The 20,074-nt window shown below is 32.1% G+C and overlaps 2 protein-coding genes across 2 annotated transcripts; one reads left to right on the top strand and one right to left on the bottom strand.

The window, feature by feature from the left end:
* Positions 1–12,433: 12,433 nt before the first annotated feature.
* LOC131622132 (GDSL esterase/lipase At5g45670-like) lies at positions 12,434–14,472 on the bottom strand. Its single transcript, XM_058893170.1, has 5 exons — positions 14,190–14,472; positions 13,911–14,038; positions 13,295–13,540; positions 12,956–13,196; positions 12,434–12,837 (listed from the first exon to the last, which is right to left on the bottom strand). Exons 1-5 carry the CDS (start codon positions 14,434–14,436, stop codon positions 12,602–12,604), a joined length of 1,098 nt encoding a protein of 365 aa, XP_058749153.1. The 5' UTR covers positions 14,437–14,472; the 3' UTR covers positions 12,434–12,601.
* Positions 14,473–15,264: 792 nt separating this feature from the next.
* Positions 15,265–15,663, top strand: LOC131593886 (uncharacterized protein At4g04775-like). Its single transcript, XM_058866207.1, has one exon. It carries the CDS (start codon positions 15,265–15,267, stop codon positions 15,661–15,663), a length of 399 nt encoding a protein of 132 aa, XP_058722190.1.
* Positions 15,664–20,074: the final 4,411 nt, after the last annotated feature.

Below are 20,074 nucleotides of genomic sequence, written 5' to 3'. Positions count from 1 at the left end.
CCACTCCATAAAATACGAAAAGCATTCTTCAAAAACAAGATTGCTTTTTCCAACCCAAAACTCTATTTCACTCCATATCTTCTTAACCACCCCACATCTAAATAAAAGATGGTTCATATTTTCCGTATCATTTCCAAAAAATATACAAAAAGAAATAACTAAAGGGAGGACCACACCTCTAGTTACCAACATATCCTTCGTAGGGAGTCTATTACGGAATAACCTCCAACCAAACGCTTTGATTTTGAAAGGGACCTCCAACTTCCAAATCAAATTGTACACTCCGTCATGAACATTAGCGGGGCCAAAGTTATAAAATTTGTTTTTAATGATGTGACAGAGATGACTTTATATTTTATTATTTAATATTTTTTAATTAATAAATTAATATTTTTAGAAATGAATAAATTTTTTTAAATATTTTTTAATTAAAAATTTTGAAATGGATAATTTATTATCTCTAACACTAATATTATTCTATTTTACTAATAAAACAATTCTAACTAATTATTTTAATTATTCAAAATTATTTAAAATACTCGATATCTCTTTAATTCTCGCTCTACCATCCATAGCACCATATCGCACATCATATTCATCAAAACATCACATAACTTCACAAATCAATCACAACATTCGCAATTAAATAATTAAATAAATAATTGAATTATTTTGGGGTGTTATAACTCTCCCCACTTAAAGAATTTTTCACCCATGAAAATCACTTGGCGAAAACAGAAGCGGATAAGGCTCTCTCATCTGATCCACGCATTCCCAAGTCAAACTTTTACCAGTTAGTCCGCCCCATAATACCTTCACTAAGGCAATATCCTTGCCACACAGCTGCTTCACCTTCCGACCTTCTCTGTGCACTGTTCATGCTTAAACAGTCAGGTTTTCTCTTACCTGTATATTATCCATTTGGATCACATGCGAAAGATTCGGGATGCCTCCTCAATTGAGTTACAGGAAATACGTCATGAAGATTCGCAAGCGACGGATGTAAACTAATCTAACAGGACAACTCACCTGTTTTCTCTAAAATATGATATGGACCAACAAAATGCGGCGTAAGCTTCCTCGACTTCGGGGCTCTACCAACATCTGTTACCAGAGTAACTCTAAAAATCACGTGGTCTCCTCCTTGGAACTCAAGGAATTTCCTCCTCTTATCATGATAACTCTTTTGACGATTCTGAGAAGCGTTTATCTTCTCTTGAATCATCTTAATCTTCTCGGTTGTTTCTTGTTCATTCTCAGGTCCGAGCACTGCACTCTCGCCCGATTCGTACCAACACAATGCATCATATGGTGTCATTCCAATACTATAGTGAAAACTTTTATCAGAAGAAAACTCAATCAATGGCAAGTGGCTCTCCCAAGCACCTCCGTGTTCCAACACATAAACCCTCAGCAAATCTTCCAAAGACTAGATAATCCTTTCTATCTGAGCGTCTGTCTGCGGGTGATATGTCGGACTCAATCTCAACTTAGTACCCAAAGCATCTTGCAAACATTTTCAAATCCTTGAAATAAATCTCGAATCTCTATCCGACACGATACTCGATGGTACTCCATTCAACCTTACAATCTCTTTAATATACATCTCAGCCAACTTAAGCAGCACAGAAACAAATTTCTTCAAAACATTAGACATTAAGTTATGATTTCTTGCAAATTTCTCTAAACTAACAAAACATTCAACCAAACTCTAGATTGATAACTTACATGAAACACATAAGACATTATAATTATGATCTCTATATTACAGACATGAAATAGTATATGCCACCCAACACATGAATGCATGTAAAGCTGACCTACATTATCACAAACAATTTCATTGGCAATATTAAAAAAATGGATAAATGATCGGTTGAATTTAATCTATACATTAGTACTAACATAAATTTTAAATCATCCGAGTCATCAACCATCTGCATCAGCAGATGAGGTTTTCGACCATCACTGTCAATGAGGAAGTTTGTTTCTTAGAATATGAGGTCTCTGAGTTTAGTGATGAGCATGAGTGTGCCATCTTGACAATGGATGAAACTGGCGACACTCAACAGATGGTGACTAAGGATGAAGTCTCTCTAGATGTCATTACTTTGTCATGTGACATCTCTAATACTTACAAGGATCCTAATCATCTCAACAGAGATACTAAGTTGGTAAATATTATGGCTCTAGAGCATGGTGATAATGAAATGATGCCTATAACTACTTCTATGAAAGACCTTAATGATACTCATCACAAGAAAGATCTTGGGATAAGTATTTCTGAAGAAGTATAACAATTATTTCATGAGCCACTAGTGGAAGGGCTGAAGACATTGGAGCTTCTACTGTGGCTGCTAATACATGACAGCTAGTCATGTGATATTATTTTGCATTTTGATTTTGTGTATTTTGGTTTTTGTTTTTGTAAGGGTGATATGCCCTAGATATTTTGGTTAGTTTTCTGGAAATAAATTTGATGATGAACATGTATCTTGCTTGGTTTTACTACCTTTGTCACTTTGTGGCGAAAAAGGGGGAGTAGAAGTTAAGTATTCAGGAAGTATCTTGCTTCCAAGCCTCACCATCAGATGGATGTCGCATAGTGCCTAGACTTGTTTGGTTTGTATGATGCCATGTCATATGACTTGCACAATATATTGAAGCAAACATTCTTTTTAACCTTGGTATAATCAGAAGATAAAACATGGACTTCACTACTATACGTGTTTGCTTACGGTTAACGACTTTACTTTGAACCTAATATCTTGGACGATTACATAACTTACATTCCTCCAACAATCCATCATTAGTACAAAACTCATTGTCATAGAACGACATGCAACTATTAATGCAACAATCGATTTTTCTTACTCTTAAACACAAACTTTGACACCAACTTCTTTGAATGATAAAAAGTTGTAGGCAAGTTGTCTTTTGTAGCAATCAAGTCCAACATCATTTTTATGAAGAATTCCAAACACTGGCGGCCAATAATCTCACACACATTGATAACTTGAGTCCGACGACCCCTCAAACAACGGTATATTCATCTCCTTCAACAATCTGATAAAATTTATGCGCTTGCTCATTCAACAACTCTTCCCCTTCAAAATCTTCAGGATGATCATAGGTCACGTTCACACCAAAAGCATTCTTAACCATGTCACCGATCAGATTAAAGTTTTCCCCTTATTCCATAGGCGGTCTACTATTTGAAGCATGCGCGTTGCTAATCTCGGGTACGTTCCTCGGAAATTCTTCACCGTTAGACTTCCAAACACAATAATTTTTAATGAAACCCCTTTTAAGCAAATGACGTGTAACTTCCTCTGGATCACTAATTATACGTCTACATTCACATTTAATTATACGTCTATATTCACATTTAAGAAAATGCCCACGCGATAAACCCCATAACTCCTTCTATAAATTTGGGTTTAAGTGCACGTCTTCCTGGTTCCAATCTATCATACATCCAACTACGATAGTACAAATAATATTCCATAGTGCACATTTGTACAAGCATTGCACTAATTAACATTTAACATATAAACTATAAACAATATATACCTTTTTTGTTTAACATATTCTCACATTATATATTAACTATAAACAATATATAACATATTCTCATAGCAAGTATATTCTCACATAATATATAAACTTTTATAATAAATACCTTAAGATACACATAATTATTTTATTTTTGTTTAAAAATAAAATTTCAACACTACGCCAAAAAAGGTAAAAGAAGGCGCTTATTTTGTCCTTTAATAGCGCTTAAAAGCGCTGCCTATGGTGGCGCTGCTGTAGGTATAGACAATGTTTTTTCTTTACGCAAAAGTGCTGCCTTATGTATACTTTAGGCAGCGCTTTTCCTTGAAAAAGCGCTTTCTAAAGTAGGTCTGTAGCAACGCTTTTCCTAGAAAAGCACTTTCTAAAGTAGACCTTTAGTAGCGCTTTGTCTAGCCTTTTATGCCCTGTTGGCACTTTAGGCAGCACTTTTTAAAAAAAAATGATTTCTATTGTCTACCTTTTAACAGCGCTGTCTAATGTATTTTTAAGGCATCATTTTAGTGTATACAAATTCTCAATTAATTTTTGTTTAAAAAGTTTAAAACAATTATTAAACACATTACATGTCACATATTTTTCTATTGCCCTAAACACACTAACAAGGTTCAATAAAGATTACAGATAAACATAAACAACCCTTCACATCTACCGCATAAACCAAATAGTTACCCTCTACTATGTTAGATATGAACTTAGAGAATGACATTTTGATAAATAAAAATACTTTTTTAATGGTTATCTTATACATGTACCTCTTTAAGATGCATACATAGAAGCAACATCATACATGAAAGAGTTCATAATATGAAAAATTCATGTTAGCTAAACATACATATCTCAAGAAGGTAATATAGTATACTAACATGGTCCACTTGTGACTAAACGTGTATACTAGCTATCCAAAATCTGTTATCTTCAGTTCAACTTGATAAAGAAGAAGATTTTGACACGATAAGCACAATGTGAAGACATCAACATAAAAGACCATATGAAAGAAATAATAATCGTTGTATTTATGGGCACATGTGCACTAATGAGAATTATTTTTTGGTTTAATGTCTCTAGGTATTAGACGTTTTCCATAGCAATATATAAGAGTTTAGGCCAAAGATGTAATTGTAACATACAGTCTCAACCATACAATAACATACATTAATTCGTCAATTTCAAATGAAGATACACACTTTATTATGCTTATTCCAGATGCGTCATCATGGCATACTCTAAAATCAAGTAAACCAGTTTCTGCAATGAAAAAGTAAATAGTAGTTAGAGTATCTAAGCCTTCTTTAGCAATACATGTTGAGTTCTAAATGCATCAACACAATCTGTGTTCAAAAATATTACTTCAGAACCTACATTGTAAGCGATAATTTTAAAAAATCAAATACATTGGATAAATACTAACATGTCCTGTTGAAAGAAATCTCTTTTCTTTACCACATACATCTATTTCCTTTACCACATGCGATCAATTCCACTGTCAACGTCTCCCTGAAATGATTTCAATCCAGTTTACGAACAACATTATCAAAATTTCACTTGATGGAGTAATCATGAATCACAATGACTTCTTAACCAGCCAAAAGATATGTCTAGTACATCTTGCTACATTGAATCAGCTCCATGATAATTTCAGCATTGCTATTATATAGCTCACACATTATTCAACATGTACTTGGATCTTAACAATATTGCCAATCTAACACAAATAAAAGGAACAGAAAGCATCTGATCCACTAGGTTTACCCACTTACTATTGCTAAATATGACATCAGAAGTTCAATCTATGTATGAATAACACCCATGATAGCAAGAGAGATTATTTACCCTTAACAAAATTGATGGTAGTTCATTGACAAAATTTCAAGTTTAATGAAATTTGCAGGTATGAGTTCTTTATTTAGAGGATTAAAAAAGTCAATTAGATTCAAAGACAGTTAATTGCTTCCAAATGAAACTTACCCATGAGAAGTGACCCGCATGAAACATATTGGTAGTGCCCTCCAAATGCGATTAATCTAGAGGAGTGAGTTTCAAAATTCCATGTAACATTCAACCTCGCACTGAATCCTTACAATTTACAAGACCAACATCCAGATTGAAGAAATTCCAAACAACAACACTTACAATCCTAACAGCAACATAATTCAAAAATTGAATATATTATAATTCAAACATACAGTGAAGTAATAATCAAAAGTATTAACAAGAATTAGCTAGAAGCTAAAGGCTGAAACGAAAAAGCTGTAGAACGGAAAAGCTGAAACGATTTCGTGAGAGAAGAAGTGATTTTCGTGAGAACCAGTTACAATAACAATCATACCTCTAATGATGATTCAAGTTACTAAAACGATTTCGTGAGAGAAGCATAGATTTTCGTCAGAAGCGATTTTTGTGAGAAGAATAAGCGATTTTCATCTGAAGCGATTCGTCAGAAGCGATTTTCATGAGATGAAGGAGCAATTTCGTGAAGGGTTCAGAAGGGTTCAAAAGCGATTTCGTGATGAGATTCAGAAGTGATTTCATGAAGGGTTCAGAAGCGATTCTTGTTGGATTCAGAAGGGTTCGTGGATTTAGAAGGGTTCGTGGTTAGGGTTTATCGTTTAGGAGAAGAAGAAGGATAACATGGAAATTAGAAAGTAACGATACTAATTTATTTTTTTAATTTCATTTTTAACAAGCAGCGCTTTTGGGCAGCGCATTTGGAAAGCGCTTTCAAACGTGAGCCTTTTGCAGCCCTTTCTAAAGTGGGCTTTTAGCAGCGCTTTAATAAAGCGCTTTCTAAAGTGTGTCTTTTAGCAGGACTTTCATATATAAGTTTCGTGTTTTATTTTATTTTAAACTTATAGCAGCGCTTTTGGAAATAAGCGTTGTCTAAGGGACGCTGCCTAAAACCTTTTTTGGTGTAGTGCAACACCGACATATTATCCTTTTAAAACACATAAAATTTATAAATTATGTTTTTAATAACTTTTATATAAATAAAAATAAAAACATTATTAAATATTTTGTTTTTAGAAAAATATACATATAAAACTTTATTTTTATCATTTTAATTAATACATATTCTGTGGTTTTTAAAAAAATATATAATATAAATTTTGTTATATATATATATATATATATATATATATATATATATATATATATATATATATATATATATATATATAATTTCGTTTTAAATGAATATATAATATTAATCTTTATTTTATTTTTGTTTTACAAAAATTGGCCAATTGAAATGGTTTGTCCTATTGGTGGCGTCAATTAGAATTCCTTGATCCATAGGAGGCGCTAAATCGCTTAGCTTGCCTTCTAAAATGTCTCATGCACTTACATTTTTTTTGTAACATGAGTATTTAGGAAAATAAAGAAGAAATATGAATAGTTGGATAATTATTTTAGAAACTATTTTTTTCTTTTAGAAAAGATTAATTTTATATATAAAAACTACTTATAAATAGTAAATGATAAAATAATACAAAATATTAATGTTGAAATGATAATTTAAACTGACTGAAAATTTGACACAAATTATGTTAGAAAATAAATATAATTTGTTACATTTCACTTTAATTAACTGTTTTACAACAAGGGTAAGTGAGAAGATTAAGGGTAAAATAATCCTCACTACACACAGAATAAAGATGAGAATACATTGGATAATGAAAAATTCTTCGTATTTTTCACATTTCTTTAACTAATGAAATTGATAAATTGCAAGGTATCATATCATTCTAATATAATGAAATATTATTTAAAAGGTTTAGAAAAATATGATTATTAACCACCTTGATGAAAGACTTAGGGTCTGTTTGAAATAGTTTTTGTTTTTAGTTTTTAAAAACTGAAAAGTAAAAATCAAAACACAATTTAGCCATTTCAGTTTTTTGCTTTTAAAAACTGAAAAATTGTGAAGAGTTTTTAAAAACACATTTGTAAAATATTATATTCAAACAAATTTTTAGTTTTTAAATTTTCAAAAACTAAAATAGAGTTTTTAAAAAGCCTTTCAAACAGGCCCTTAGACTTCTATTATCTAGCTTGAGAAAAATATAATCATTAATCAGGCTGCAGTTGAAAACACTCAGGTACCTAATAAGATATATCTATGCATACTTAGGTAAAACATAATTGATAACGGCCACATGTGCCCCAAAGGCACAAGTTAATAAATTATTTGTAAAAATATTCTATTAGAATACTGCAACCTATTTTTTAAAATTTTAAATATGATTTTATTTCAGTCAAATTTTCTAATTAAAATATCTTTAATATATATACTTGGGTCACAAGTTAGCAGGACCCAACATAAATTTATGGTACAATCAAGTGATACATCATCCTTAAGTTCAATTTAATGAACATATTAATGTGTTCACTGTGTTGGTGAATATAAAAGATACAAATAAGATGAAGCGATGAAAAAATTTTCTTGTTATATTTTGTTGCAGTGAAGTTATTATCTAAACTTGCATATACTAATCTCAGTTTTTTATAGTTTCAAGTTTATAAACTATAACTATGTCTTAAGAACTAGTGGGTCAACATGTTTTTTAATTGCTATGGAAGATATAAATACCTTATAAATCAGAAGCCTTTGTATGTACTTTATTTCATCAGCATTTGGATAAAAGTTAAGTTGCCTAAAGCCAATGGAAGAATACACTTTGAAAAAAAGTATTTTTAAAAAAAAAAAACATAAAAAACAACAACCTATCCTAAAAATAGTAAAGAATATCTCTTACTTGTATAATTGGATTTCAATGAAGAATGTGAAAAGGGGACCAGCATGGCGTTTCAACAGCCAAAATAATTCTTTCTTCTAAGAAAAAATTTTCACAAACCATAAACCTCAAAATTAAAGTGAAGAAATAGAACAACCCTAAAAGAGAAAGAGATAATATCATAGCAACAGACAACATAGTATGGTCGAAAGGTAGGATGAGCTATGGATGGCCGAAGTCTTTTGCAATGTGGTTGTAGAAGAAATACTGCAACAAGTCTCCTGAAATTTTTAATTAAATATTTTTTTGGTTTAGTAAAAGGGTAAGGGAAATGAAGTGTTTGTAAAAAAAAAAGTGTGCGTATTTAAATAAAAAAGTGGATACAGACTTCATTGGATATGATTTTAACATGTGATTAGAATATACTTTGCAGAAAGGTCACTGAGAAGGATAAACCATTAATGCTTGATTAGATTACACCATCTCGGAAATCTTGTTTAGAGAAATCACTATTGTGTACTAACTTTTGTGGTAGATCTTGCAGAACAATAAGCTTCCCTTTCGAGAAAATACTGTTGTGTACTAAATTTCGTGTTTAAGGACACCTTTTCTATCTTTGGAAGATACTTTGCTATATTTATATCTTCCAAAAGCATACTTTGCTTTGTTGTCATTTACATTCTCAATGGTTAAATGAACCACATACTATATCAATATGTCATTTAAAGATAAAAATATTATTTTCTAACAATCTTCCATTAGCGATAAACATGTGTACATCTCCTTTGCTTAGATTACTTATTTTTGGCTAGCTTACTTCTATTCTATATAAGGAAAGTACATGTTTCATTTCTAATGACACTAACAACTTCTTTTATTTAGTTTTTACCTCCTCACTCTCATAATTTCATGTATTTTAAATTGTTGAAGCGTCAAATTCTACCCTTTTTTTTTTTTTATTTGTTGATTTTTTTAAAGTATTTTCTTGAATTCTATTTTGAGAGTAAGTTTTATTTCTCCTCGTTTGAATGGAGAAATTATAAAGTATTATTTTTTGGTTTTTTTTGGAAAATTATTTGAATTTCTATTGTTTGAGTAATCGTTTTGAAAGGTCAAATGACCATTATTGAGTTGTCTTTGGAGAATTATTAAGTTCTTACAAATTATTTTTTAGCAGATATTATTGGTGGTATTTATACGATATTTGAGTGGTATTTGTTTTTTTTTTTTTAATAAGCAATTGGATTAAAAGGAGTATTATGGATACTCCAAACCAAGGAGAACAAAGGGAAAACTCCTACTACTCAAAACAATTGAGAGGAAGGATATTCCAAATGTGAAAATTACAATTATCCCTAATGGCATAAAACGATTGAAGCCAATTCCAAGAGAATAAAACTATCCCCGACATACATTCGGTAAAACTAAAAGACTCATTTCTAAAAATAATCGCATTACGATTTAACCAAATGTTCCACACCGTAGCTAGCCAAATGACCGCAATGATAAATCTCTTAGCTTTAGCCTTCACCTTCTCAAAGAAATCAAAAAACTCCTCAAACTCTTCCAAAAGAAGATTGTCAACCGGACCAATCCATTCGAACACCTTCCTCCATATACTCGAAATGACAAAACACCCTCCCTTTAAATGAGATAAATCTTCCTCCTCCAATTGACAAAAATCACAAAATCTCCCATTTTGAGTGGTATTTGTACTATTATAGAGTTTATTTATCGAGGTCTCAAGACAAAGATGTGTGTTTTTTTAATATATTACAATATAATTTTTTTTTTAAATATGGTTAAAATTTTATATTTTAATAATTTCACTACTACGGAAAAGATATACCACAATGATTAGAAACAGAACACCATAAGACTTGATCAATCATTTTAAGGTAAGGGATGATTGTATATATGACATTTATCACCACAGTCGCACAACCATGGTAAAAGTTAGGTAGCGTTTGCCATATCACAACAATTGTAACTTAGAACCGTTGTGATATATATTTAGATCATGGGTTTGAAACCCATCAATAGCAATTTATTTAGAATATTGTTAAGATTCACTACTACAAAAGACGCATACAACAACGCCAAAGTCACCACAGTTCTTCCAAACACTGTGGTGACATCTCTAAACTTTCATGGATATAATAACGGTTGATGAACTCATCATGGTGATACAATCACGCTTTCATGGGTTCGAATCTCAAGACCCTCAAATATTTATTTGTTTTACGTAATGGCGCGCCTTTTCTTTGTTTTTTATTTTTGAATAAAATATAAAAGGGATATCACTATAGTTGTTTTATGCAACCGTTGTGATATATTTTATTTTTTTACTTAAAATCTAAGAAGGGGAAATGTGATGCACTCTTGAAGAAAAAAAATGTTGTCTTTGAGGATTAAACTCATAATCATCTTAAATTTCCCATTACGTGGCAATAATCATGATTAATGTTACTCACTTTTCATGGCACTCTTCTTTACGAAACCAAATTGAAATCCCTTTATTAACCGAGGTAATATCGGTTATTTGTAATAGTATCGCTAACAAGGATCTAATCAAACTTAATGGCGGCCTCACCGTTAAGTTAGAATCAGGAAAAATTACTTCATACAAGAAATAGATCTATCCGATTTATCTTGGAGATGAAACTTGAAAAGGCTATAGTAACTTTTTTTGTAATAATTATTTTACAGGAATAAAATTAGTTACTACATTAATTAACATGTTACATTTAAGATATGTCATGGAGATGGCGGATTCTTCAAGGGCAAGACTCTTTGTGGTACAATGTTTTAAAGGCCCGATATGGTGATCTTTCTTCTAAGGTTTACGGGGTAAGAAAAGATAATTTTGTTTCTACTTCTTGCTCTTTATGGTGGAGGGACATCTTAAAGATCATTTCTTTTTCTTTAGAAGACCCCATTGTTGCTTATGGTAGATTTATAGTTCATGATGGATTTAATGCACCGTTTTGGGAAGCACCGTGGTTGGGTGATGAAGCTCTTAAAGAGGTATTTCCGAATTTATTTCTTGCTTCCAACCTTAAAAATGTATCGGTTGCCGCGATGGGTGGATGGGTTAATGGTTTGTGGAAATGGGGAGACTTTGGGATTCCAAGTAATATCGAGGGGAACACCGATTTTTTCACGAATATGTTGTTATTGAGGGGGTGTTTGGCGGAGTTTGACGGTTGGAAGGAGGGGAAAGATAAAGTAGTGTGGAGGGGAAATCCGGAAAAGGAATTTTCGGTAGCTTCATGTTATGCTTTCTATGAGAAATTACGCATTCCGTTTGGCCCTCCTATTAGGCACGAGGAAGCTTTTGATATTTTGTGGAAGATGGAAGTGCCGTTTAAAATAAAGGCTTTTGGGTGGAGATTATTTCTTAATAGGTTACCTTTGAAAGATCTTTTGGAGAAGAGAGGTATGTCTTTTCCTTTGAATGAATTAAAGTGTACATTTTGTGATTATGGTATGGAAAGTAGAAATCACTATTTTTTTGATTGTTGGGTGGTTAAGTATATTTGGAGAGATATAGCTTTTTGGGTAGGAAAAGAAGATAATATAGAGGAGGAGTGTTTATCGTCTTTTATGGAATGGCACTCTTATTTTTATAGGAAGAAAGTTAAGAGAAGAAAATTGAATGTGGTTTGGATGGCTACAACTTGGATTTTGTGGTCGGTTAGGAATGGATGGTGCTTTCGTAAGGAGCCTTGGAGTGTTAACAATATTGTTTGGGAAATTAAGATTTTGGTGTGGAAGTGGTCGTTTTGTGGGAAAATTACTCATCCCAATTACTCTTTTTACGAGTTTTGTATGGATCCTATGTACTTCCTCTCGTAATTGTATTTGGTTTGTAATTTTTTCTCTTTTTGTCGGCGCTTTCGGTTCGCTTTGTAAAGGCTTCGAGAACCCTTTGTTCTCGCATCAATGATATCTCTTGCTTTCTAAAAAAAAAAAGATATGTCAAAAAAGAGGAACCAACAGTATAATTTTATTTTACTTTGTTTTGTACTGTCATATTCAACCATTTTTTCAATTATGATAAATTAAAATAAATTTGAACACAATGAGACTCAAATATATATTAACGATAAAAAACCATATTACAATGAAAGGGAAATAATTCCAACATCAAAACAAGCCATCAAGACAATATTTAGGACTAGGACATCAACCCTAATCTTTTTTAGGCAACACAAATGCTTATTGACTGAAAAGAAATACGACTGCTTATTGTTCACACACAAAATTATATAAAGACGTCATTTTATCTAAGTCTCCTTTCCAGTAATGAACTGAGCAAGTTCGTTAATATCCATTGGATAAGTCACATTTGGATAAGAAGCACTATTATACGAAGCTAATGCAACAAGGTTGTTAACAGCTTCTGTGGGATGAATTCCATCAAAATAAACATATTCATTCCTATCAGTGCATGGTATTGAATCAGGAGTACAAAATCCATTTTCCCCCGTTGGGCAACATGAAGCATTGGTAACCATAAAACCTAAATCACAAAAGAACATTGGCATTATAAATAATATTTAAGAATCAAAATCATAGACATTTCTATTTGTTTCACTATTAATATTAAAATAAATAACTAAAATAATTAAAATGTTTACCAACTGATTTGTCTAGGGTGATTGCAGTGGTATTTACGAAGATAGTTTTGGAAAAAATACGTAAGGGATTGAATTCATCAACAAGAGATCTAAGCTTTTGACTAAATATTAATGCAGCAGCATTCTGTTCTTCAACACATGATCCATCAAGTTTCCCTTCATTAGCAATCTCAAGTGGAGCGCAACCTATGTTATCTAACCCAACTAGCACGAGTTTACTAGCCCAAGTCCTATGTAAAATCTGTCCACCAAAAATACCAATTTAATAGAAACATTCAAATTATCTTTGACAATTTTATATCATTGAATTTTATATACAATTTTAGTACATGTATGTACCTGTAGATAAATGGATAATTCGACAATAAGAGCTTGAGCATACTGTTCAGGGGTATAAATGCTACTTGTTGGATAGAGATTGGGTTGAAAATAATTTAGTGCGTAATCGTTGGTGCCAATATAAACATAATACAAGCACTTTGACAGATGATCTCGGGCTTGTGACAAACCGCCAAGCTTGGCAACAATTCTGGACACTGTGATTATGTGATTTTGTAACTGTAATCCCAATGCGATATTATTAATCTACATGTAAATTGCATAACACTGCATTAGTGCAATTCATTATCTTTGAAAATATGAATATCTCATGAAAAAACACACACATATATATATATATATATATATATATATATATATATATATATATATATATATATATATATATATATATATATATATATATATATATATATATATATAAAATCACAAACTTTATATATATGGTGTCCAATATAAACCCTTAATAATAATAATACAATATAAACACTTACCGTATTTAATAAAACAAAAATTTTATAAAACTGAAAAAATTACTATGAAACTATAGTCCGACTTTATATCATGTCCACAATAGATAGCTCTCAATTATATATAGAGATGAACCATTAAATACCGCTGTTTTTTTTCCTGTTTCGTAACGAATTCCAGCTGAACTAGATGCATAGTTAACACCTTTGAGTATATCATAGCCAGTAGTATTTGCAAAAGGAGGGATGAATTTCTCAAATCCAAGTAGTTCGCCTACATCAATTAACAGCAAATGTTAGCTTGTGTTGTTTCAAAATAAAATTATATACACCATTCAGAGCTAATTTTAGTATTTATTTTTCGTTAACAAGGAAATTAATTGATCTAAATAAAACACGTCCTTAATAGAACAAATAATTATTACCAATTATGTCAACTTTGGTTCTTCCATTGGTAGCTCTTCCTGTTGGTCCTGTTGGAAAGTCGATACCGAATGGCAAGTAATTGGCCTTTGCAGTGGTTTCAATATAGTTGTTGTTTCCACTGTCAGAGAAGGAGTCTCCAAATATGAATAGGCAAGGCACTTGAGATGAACCAACACAATGCTGCATGTTGCATGCAGCCAAGAAAACAAGATACAAACCAAACAATGTTTTAGTCTCGCAAGCCATTTCTCAACGTAGACAAATAAGTATGATATAGGTAAATAAGAAATAGCAAGTGTGTATAGATCTCACAAAATGTAGGGTATATATAGGAACATGGGTAGGATATTATAATTATAATACCAATTATTATTTTTTTTTAGCTAAAACAAATTGAAGTGTCCCAAATTCTTTTTATCACTTTAACATAATTAGAGAATATTCAAAGTTCTTTAATACATCAACGGTTTAAGAAGAAACGCCGTATTCAAATGTGCAAAATTTTTAAGAAAGTTTTTATTAAGGTTGATTGATTTTTATTAGTGATAGTAAATGCTTGTTGCAAACGTGAAAATCAATAATTATTAGATAAGAATTAAAATATTCAGAACTAATGAAATAGTAATTTTATGGCTTAAATGCAACTTTGGTCCCCCTATTTAGCTATTTTTTTGATTTTGGTCCCCCAATTTCAAAACCACCATTTTAGTCCCTATTTTAAGTTTTCAGCTTGGAATTAGTCCCCCAGCAAATCTGGGCGTGTTTTAGTATGACATGGCATTATTTTTGATGATGTGTCAGGTCCATGTCACTCAAATATTAATATAATTTGTTTAATTTAATTTATAATTATTTTTAATGTTTATTTTATGCAAATAATGTTTATTAATATTTAAATTTATAGAAAACCCTAATGTTGTCCTATTTATCCTCACTCTCAGCAACTCTCAGCAGCGGCACCATCTTCAAAACAAAGCTCAAACATTTCTTCCATCTTCTTCTTCAATAATCAGTATCCGTTTCTTCTATTTCCTTCTCCTTCTTCGGCAATTTTTTCATCTCCTTTTTCTTAGTATGACTGAAACAAATTTGTCCTTTGCCTCAACAAATCAGTCTGGTGTAAGAAGAAGAGGGAGTAGATGTTGGTGTGGGCTTGAGTCCCCATTGATGACGTCATGGACTTACGAAAATCCAGGAAGAAGATTTCATGGTTGTGGTAACTTTAAGGTGATGAAGAGAAAAGGTTGTAATTACTTTCAATGGGTTGATGAAGACATGAGCAACAGGGCTAAAGATTTGATTAGAACTTTGAAGGACAAGAATGACGAGATTGCGGATTTACTTAAGGACACCAAGAATAGTGAAGATTTGCTCAAGATGAAGATTAAGTTAATGTCTTATTTTGTTGGTTTTTGTATGGTGTTTGTATTATTACTTGTGTTAGCATTGGTTGCAACACATGTATTCAAATGAAATTGGTTGCAAGTCATTTCTCTTCTGATGTTGCTGTAGGTTGTAGTTTAATTGTCTTCTAATTATCTTCAACATGTTGGTTGCAAGACATTTGTTGCAAGACATTTGTATGGTGTTTGTATTATTATGTTGTTATGTTGCTGTTGGTTCTGTTGTATGGAGGTTTAATGTTAATGAAAAATTGGAAAAATTTGCCACGTTAATTTGGTTCTGTTGGTTCTTATGTTGTTGTTGTTGGTTCTTAATTTACACATAATTTGGCACATAATATCACCATAATTTACACATAATTTGGCACATAATATATTCTCACGTTAAAAGCCACGTAACAGTTTAATATCACATAATATCACCATAATTTACACCATAAAAGCACCATAATATCACCATAATTTACACCATAATATCACCATAATTTACACCATAAAAGGCACCATAACAGACACATAACGGTTTAAAAATGACCCATAGTGTTTGGTCATTACAAAATAGCTAACAAACCCAGCCACATAACAGTTTAAAAATGACCCATAGTGTTTGGTCATTACAAAATAGCTAACACACAGAATATAACAAACAACAATGTAACTATTCTTGGGTTGATGGCGGTGCTTGGGATCCTCCTTCAATGACCGTTTGTCCATCCACTTTGTCAACCTTCTTTTTCGCCTTTTTATTTCCACCTTTAGGAATTGCTCTCTCAGCCGCTCTCTTTCCTTTACACGTCCGCTTGTTATGGCCAAAACTACCGCATTTTTTGCATTTGACAGTTTGTAGACTTCTAGGCAGCGTATTTCTTGCTCTTGGTTCATCATTTGCCTTGTTGCGATTCTTTTTTGGACGACCAATAGACCTCCTCATGAATGGAGGGTTGATTGGATGAGAAACATTCACCGGCCATAGTTGAGGCCCATTGGTTGGCATAACGATATGGCTATAAGTAGCCAACACAGTAGATTTCCTATACACACAAAAAAATACATTAGAATATGTAGAACATGTAGTAGAACATTGTATAGAATAACAGTAGAACACGTTACCGATAGAACGATGAAACAAATTCTTATGGCTCTTTCTTGGCAAACCATATGCACGAGATAGCGTGACAACATGGAATTCCGGTTAAGTCCCATCTCCTACAGCCACACCTCCTTTGCAGCAAATTAACAGGATATGTCTCGACACCGTTTGAAACCCCAAATATAGCAAAGTCATCATCGGCGTGCCATGTCGCAATCCAGCCTTCAGCTTCCCTCTTTGTTCTTTCCAAGACTTTTTGAATGTTAGGACTGATTACACCTTTGTATCTACCTAACTTCTCCTTTTGAGTGGAAATTCTAACTGTTATAATCAGGATCAGATTCACTATCACTGTCAACCTCCACTTCCACATTTTCCTCAACATTTACTTCCTTCTCGTTATCAACCTCCACCTCCACATTTTCCTCAGCATTTACTTCCTTCTCGTTATCAACCTCCACCTCCACATTATCCTCAGCATTTACTTCCTTCTCGTTATCAACCTCCGCATTTACTTCCACCTCGTTATCAACCTCAACCTCCACATTTTCTTCATCATTTACTTCCTTCTCATTATCAACCTCAACCTCCACATTTTCCTCAACATTAACTTCCACCTCATTATTAACCTCAACATCCACATTTACTTCCTCCTCAATAATAAAATCATCAATACTAACTTCTTCAACCTTGTGCTCAACGTAAATATCAACGACTTTAAATCCTCTAACGTCTTCCACAAACCTTATAACGTCGCTATCATTGTTCAACGGCCTAAGTCCACGGGAAAATGATAAGGCTGGATTCCAATACCACACACACTTTATGTTAAAATACCTCTGAGCCTTGATCAATTCTTCAATTTGCATATCAGACAGGTAGTCCACATCCCAGTCCCAATCCATCTCAGTAATAACCTCACCAACATATAGCTTCACTGGGTTTTCGACAAAACTTCCCCGATGATGTATTCGGAGTCTCACGTATTGACTTTTGGATGGCCTGCAACAGAACACAACTAACTCACGTGACATGTTCAACACTTTATAAATCAAACAACTTAAACTAATCAGAATCTGGGACCACATAACAGTTTAAAAATTCAGATTTGGGACCACATCGTAAACAATTCGGAATTGGGACCACATCATAAACAATTCGGAATTGGGACCACATCATAAACAATTCGGAATTGGGACCACATCATAAGCAATCAAGTATCTGAAACACATCATAAACAAAGACCGAATGGCTTAGTGAAAAGGACAAACCAAGAGTTACCTGGAAACGAAGCTTGGGGTTGCCATTTCTTCAACTGATGAAACGAACAGCGTGAGTTCAGAAAACGCAGAGGCTCGCACCGTGAGTTCAGTAAACGCGGAGGGTTCTTCGTTGTTCAGACGAAAACGAAAACGAGACGAACAGCGTGAAAATGAAAACGAAAACGAGACAAACAGCGTGAAAATGGAAATGAAAACGATACGATTTCAGACAATTTCTCGTAGCAGCTTAGGGTTATTCGTTCTTCCTCTCTTCATTGTGTCTATGGTTCTTGGGAAATTTCAGAGTAACGAATGGATTATGAGAAAACCCTAATTTCTAATTAAATTTAATTGGGAAAAAAGAATTTCCATAATTAATATTTCATTATTAGATTATATTTGTGATTTTAATGGAGGAAAATGACGTGGATTTTGTTTCAAAATGCCAGCTCATATAACATCACGCCACGTCACTTGAATTGTAGTCCAGATTTGCTGGGGGACTAATTCCAAGCTGAAAACTTAAAATAGGGACTAAAATGGTGGTTTTGAAATTGGGGGGACCAAAATCAAAAAAATAGCTAAATAGGGGGACCAAAGTTGCATTTAAGCCTAATTTTATTTTTTGGTTGGTAAAATACTAGAATTTTTTAAAAAACATTTTACACATAAATGTATTGATTCATTACTCTTCAAAATATGTATTATTGTTTGAATGATAATAACATATAGAAAAAATTAAATCCGGTATATATATTGTTAATAAAATAATAAATCTAATTAGTAAATAAAGTATTAAATTAGTAAAAAAAAATTGTAAATAAAATAGTAATTAAAAGGGAAAAAACGTTTGGCGGGGCAGCCCGCTTCCCGCTGACTCGTTAGAAAACAAGATGAACTTTAAATTTGACCTCAGGCAAAAGTTTTAAAAATCGGACCGAACCAGACAGTTTAACTGGTTGGACCGTGAATTCGAGATGAATCCAGTTGGGTCATCCTTTCAAAATCGATAGTGGATAAAAACTGGAGTAGAACTGGAAAAATCAGATTGAACCATCCTAAACCATTCAAACCATAGAATCGGAGCCGACTTTGTAAAACCGTTCGAAAAATGCATCAAATTGGTCATTTTCATTTTTTAAAAAATAATTAATATGTAAATATCAAAACTTAACATACATTCTCCAATCACACAAAAGAATTATGTGTTTTTTTTTGTGACAAACATACAAATTTCTAAGTTTTGTCACTCCATTATAGTTTTTCACACTCCATCATATATTTATCGTAACTCAACTCAAATTTGTCTTTTATTGTTTAATTAAGTGTATTGTATTATCTATTTTTTGTATTATATCTTTTAATTTATGTACTCTTAATTATTTGAACTTTACTTTTATTATTATACTCTATTATTTTACGTTAGGTTTGAATTAGTTTAACTTATTTTATTTTAATTCTTTAATTTGTTTACATTATTTTTAATGAAGGTTGAAATGAACTATTAATATTGTTGTATTAAGGCTCTGTTTGGTAAAAATAGCGGTTGATTGATAAGTTAGCTGATAGCTGATAGCCTATGGCTGATGGCTGATGACTGGTAGCTTATAGCTTATAGCTGATGACTGATGACTTATAGCTGATAAGCTGATCGAAGTGTTTGGTAAAATTAGCGGTTCAACTAGCTCATTAATTAAAATGACATAAAGGAAATTTAATATATAATTATTTTAATTTAAATTAAAATAAATTATAGAGGGTAAAAGTGGATTTTAGTTAAAATAATAAGGGTAAAAATGGAAGAAAAAATGATAAGCTATAAGCTAAAACGCTTTTTGAAATAGCGTCTGAAAAATAAGCTATAAGCTAGTAAAATAAACTATAAGCTCATAATGAAAAGACCGTTACCAAACAGGTCTTTTATTATTATATGAGCTTATAAGCTATAAGCTATAAGACATAAGCTCAAAAACTAGCATGCCAAACAGAACCTAAGTTTATAATTAATTTTGGAAATATTTATTTTATTAAGTTGTGAGTATATGATTTTGAGTGACATATCAATCAAAAGTTAGTTTCATATTATTAATTTATTTAATAATCAGTTCGACCATAGGTTTAACTGGATG

Source organism: Vicia villosa, linkage group LG1 (genome assembly GCF_029867415.1).
Source record: "Vicia villosa cultivar HV-30 ecotype Madison, WI linkage group LG1, Vvil1.0, whole genome shotgun sequence".
NCBI classification, from domain to species: Eukaryota; Viridiplantae; Streptophyta; class Magnoliopsida; order Fabales; family Fabaceae; genus Vicia; species Vicia villosa.
This window is presented reverse-complemented; position numbering and strand designations above follow the sequence as displayed.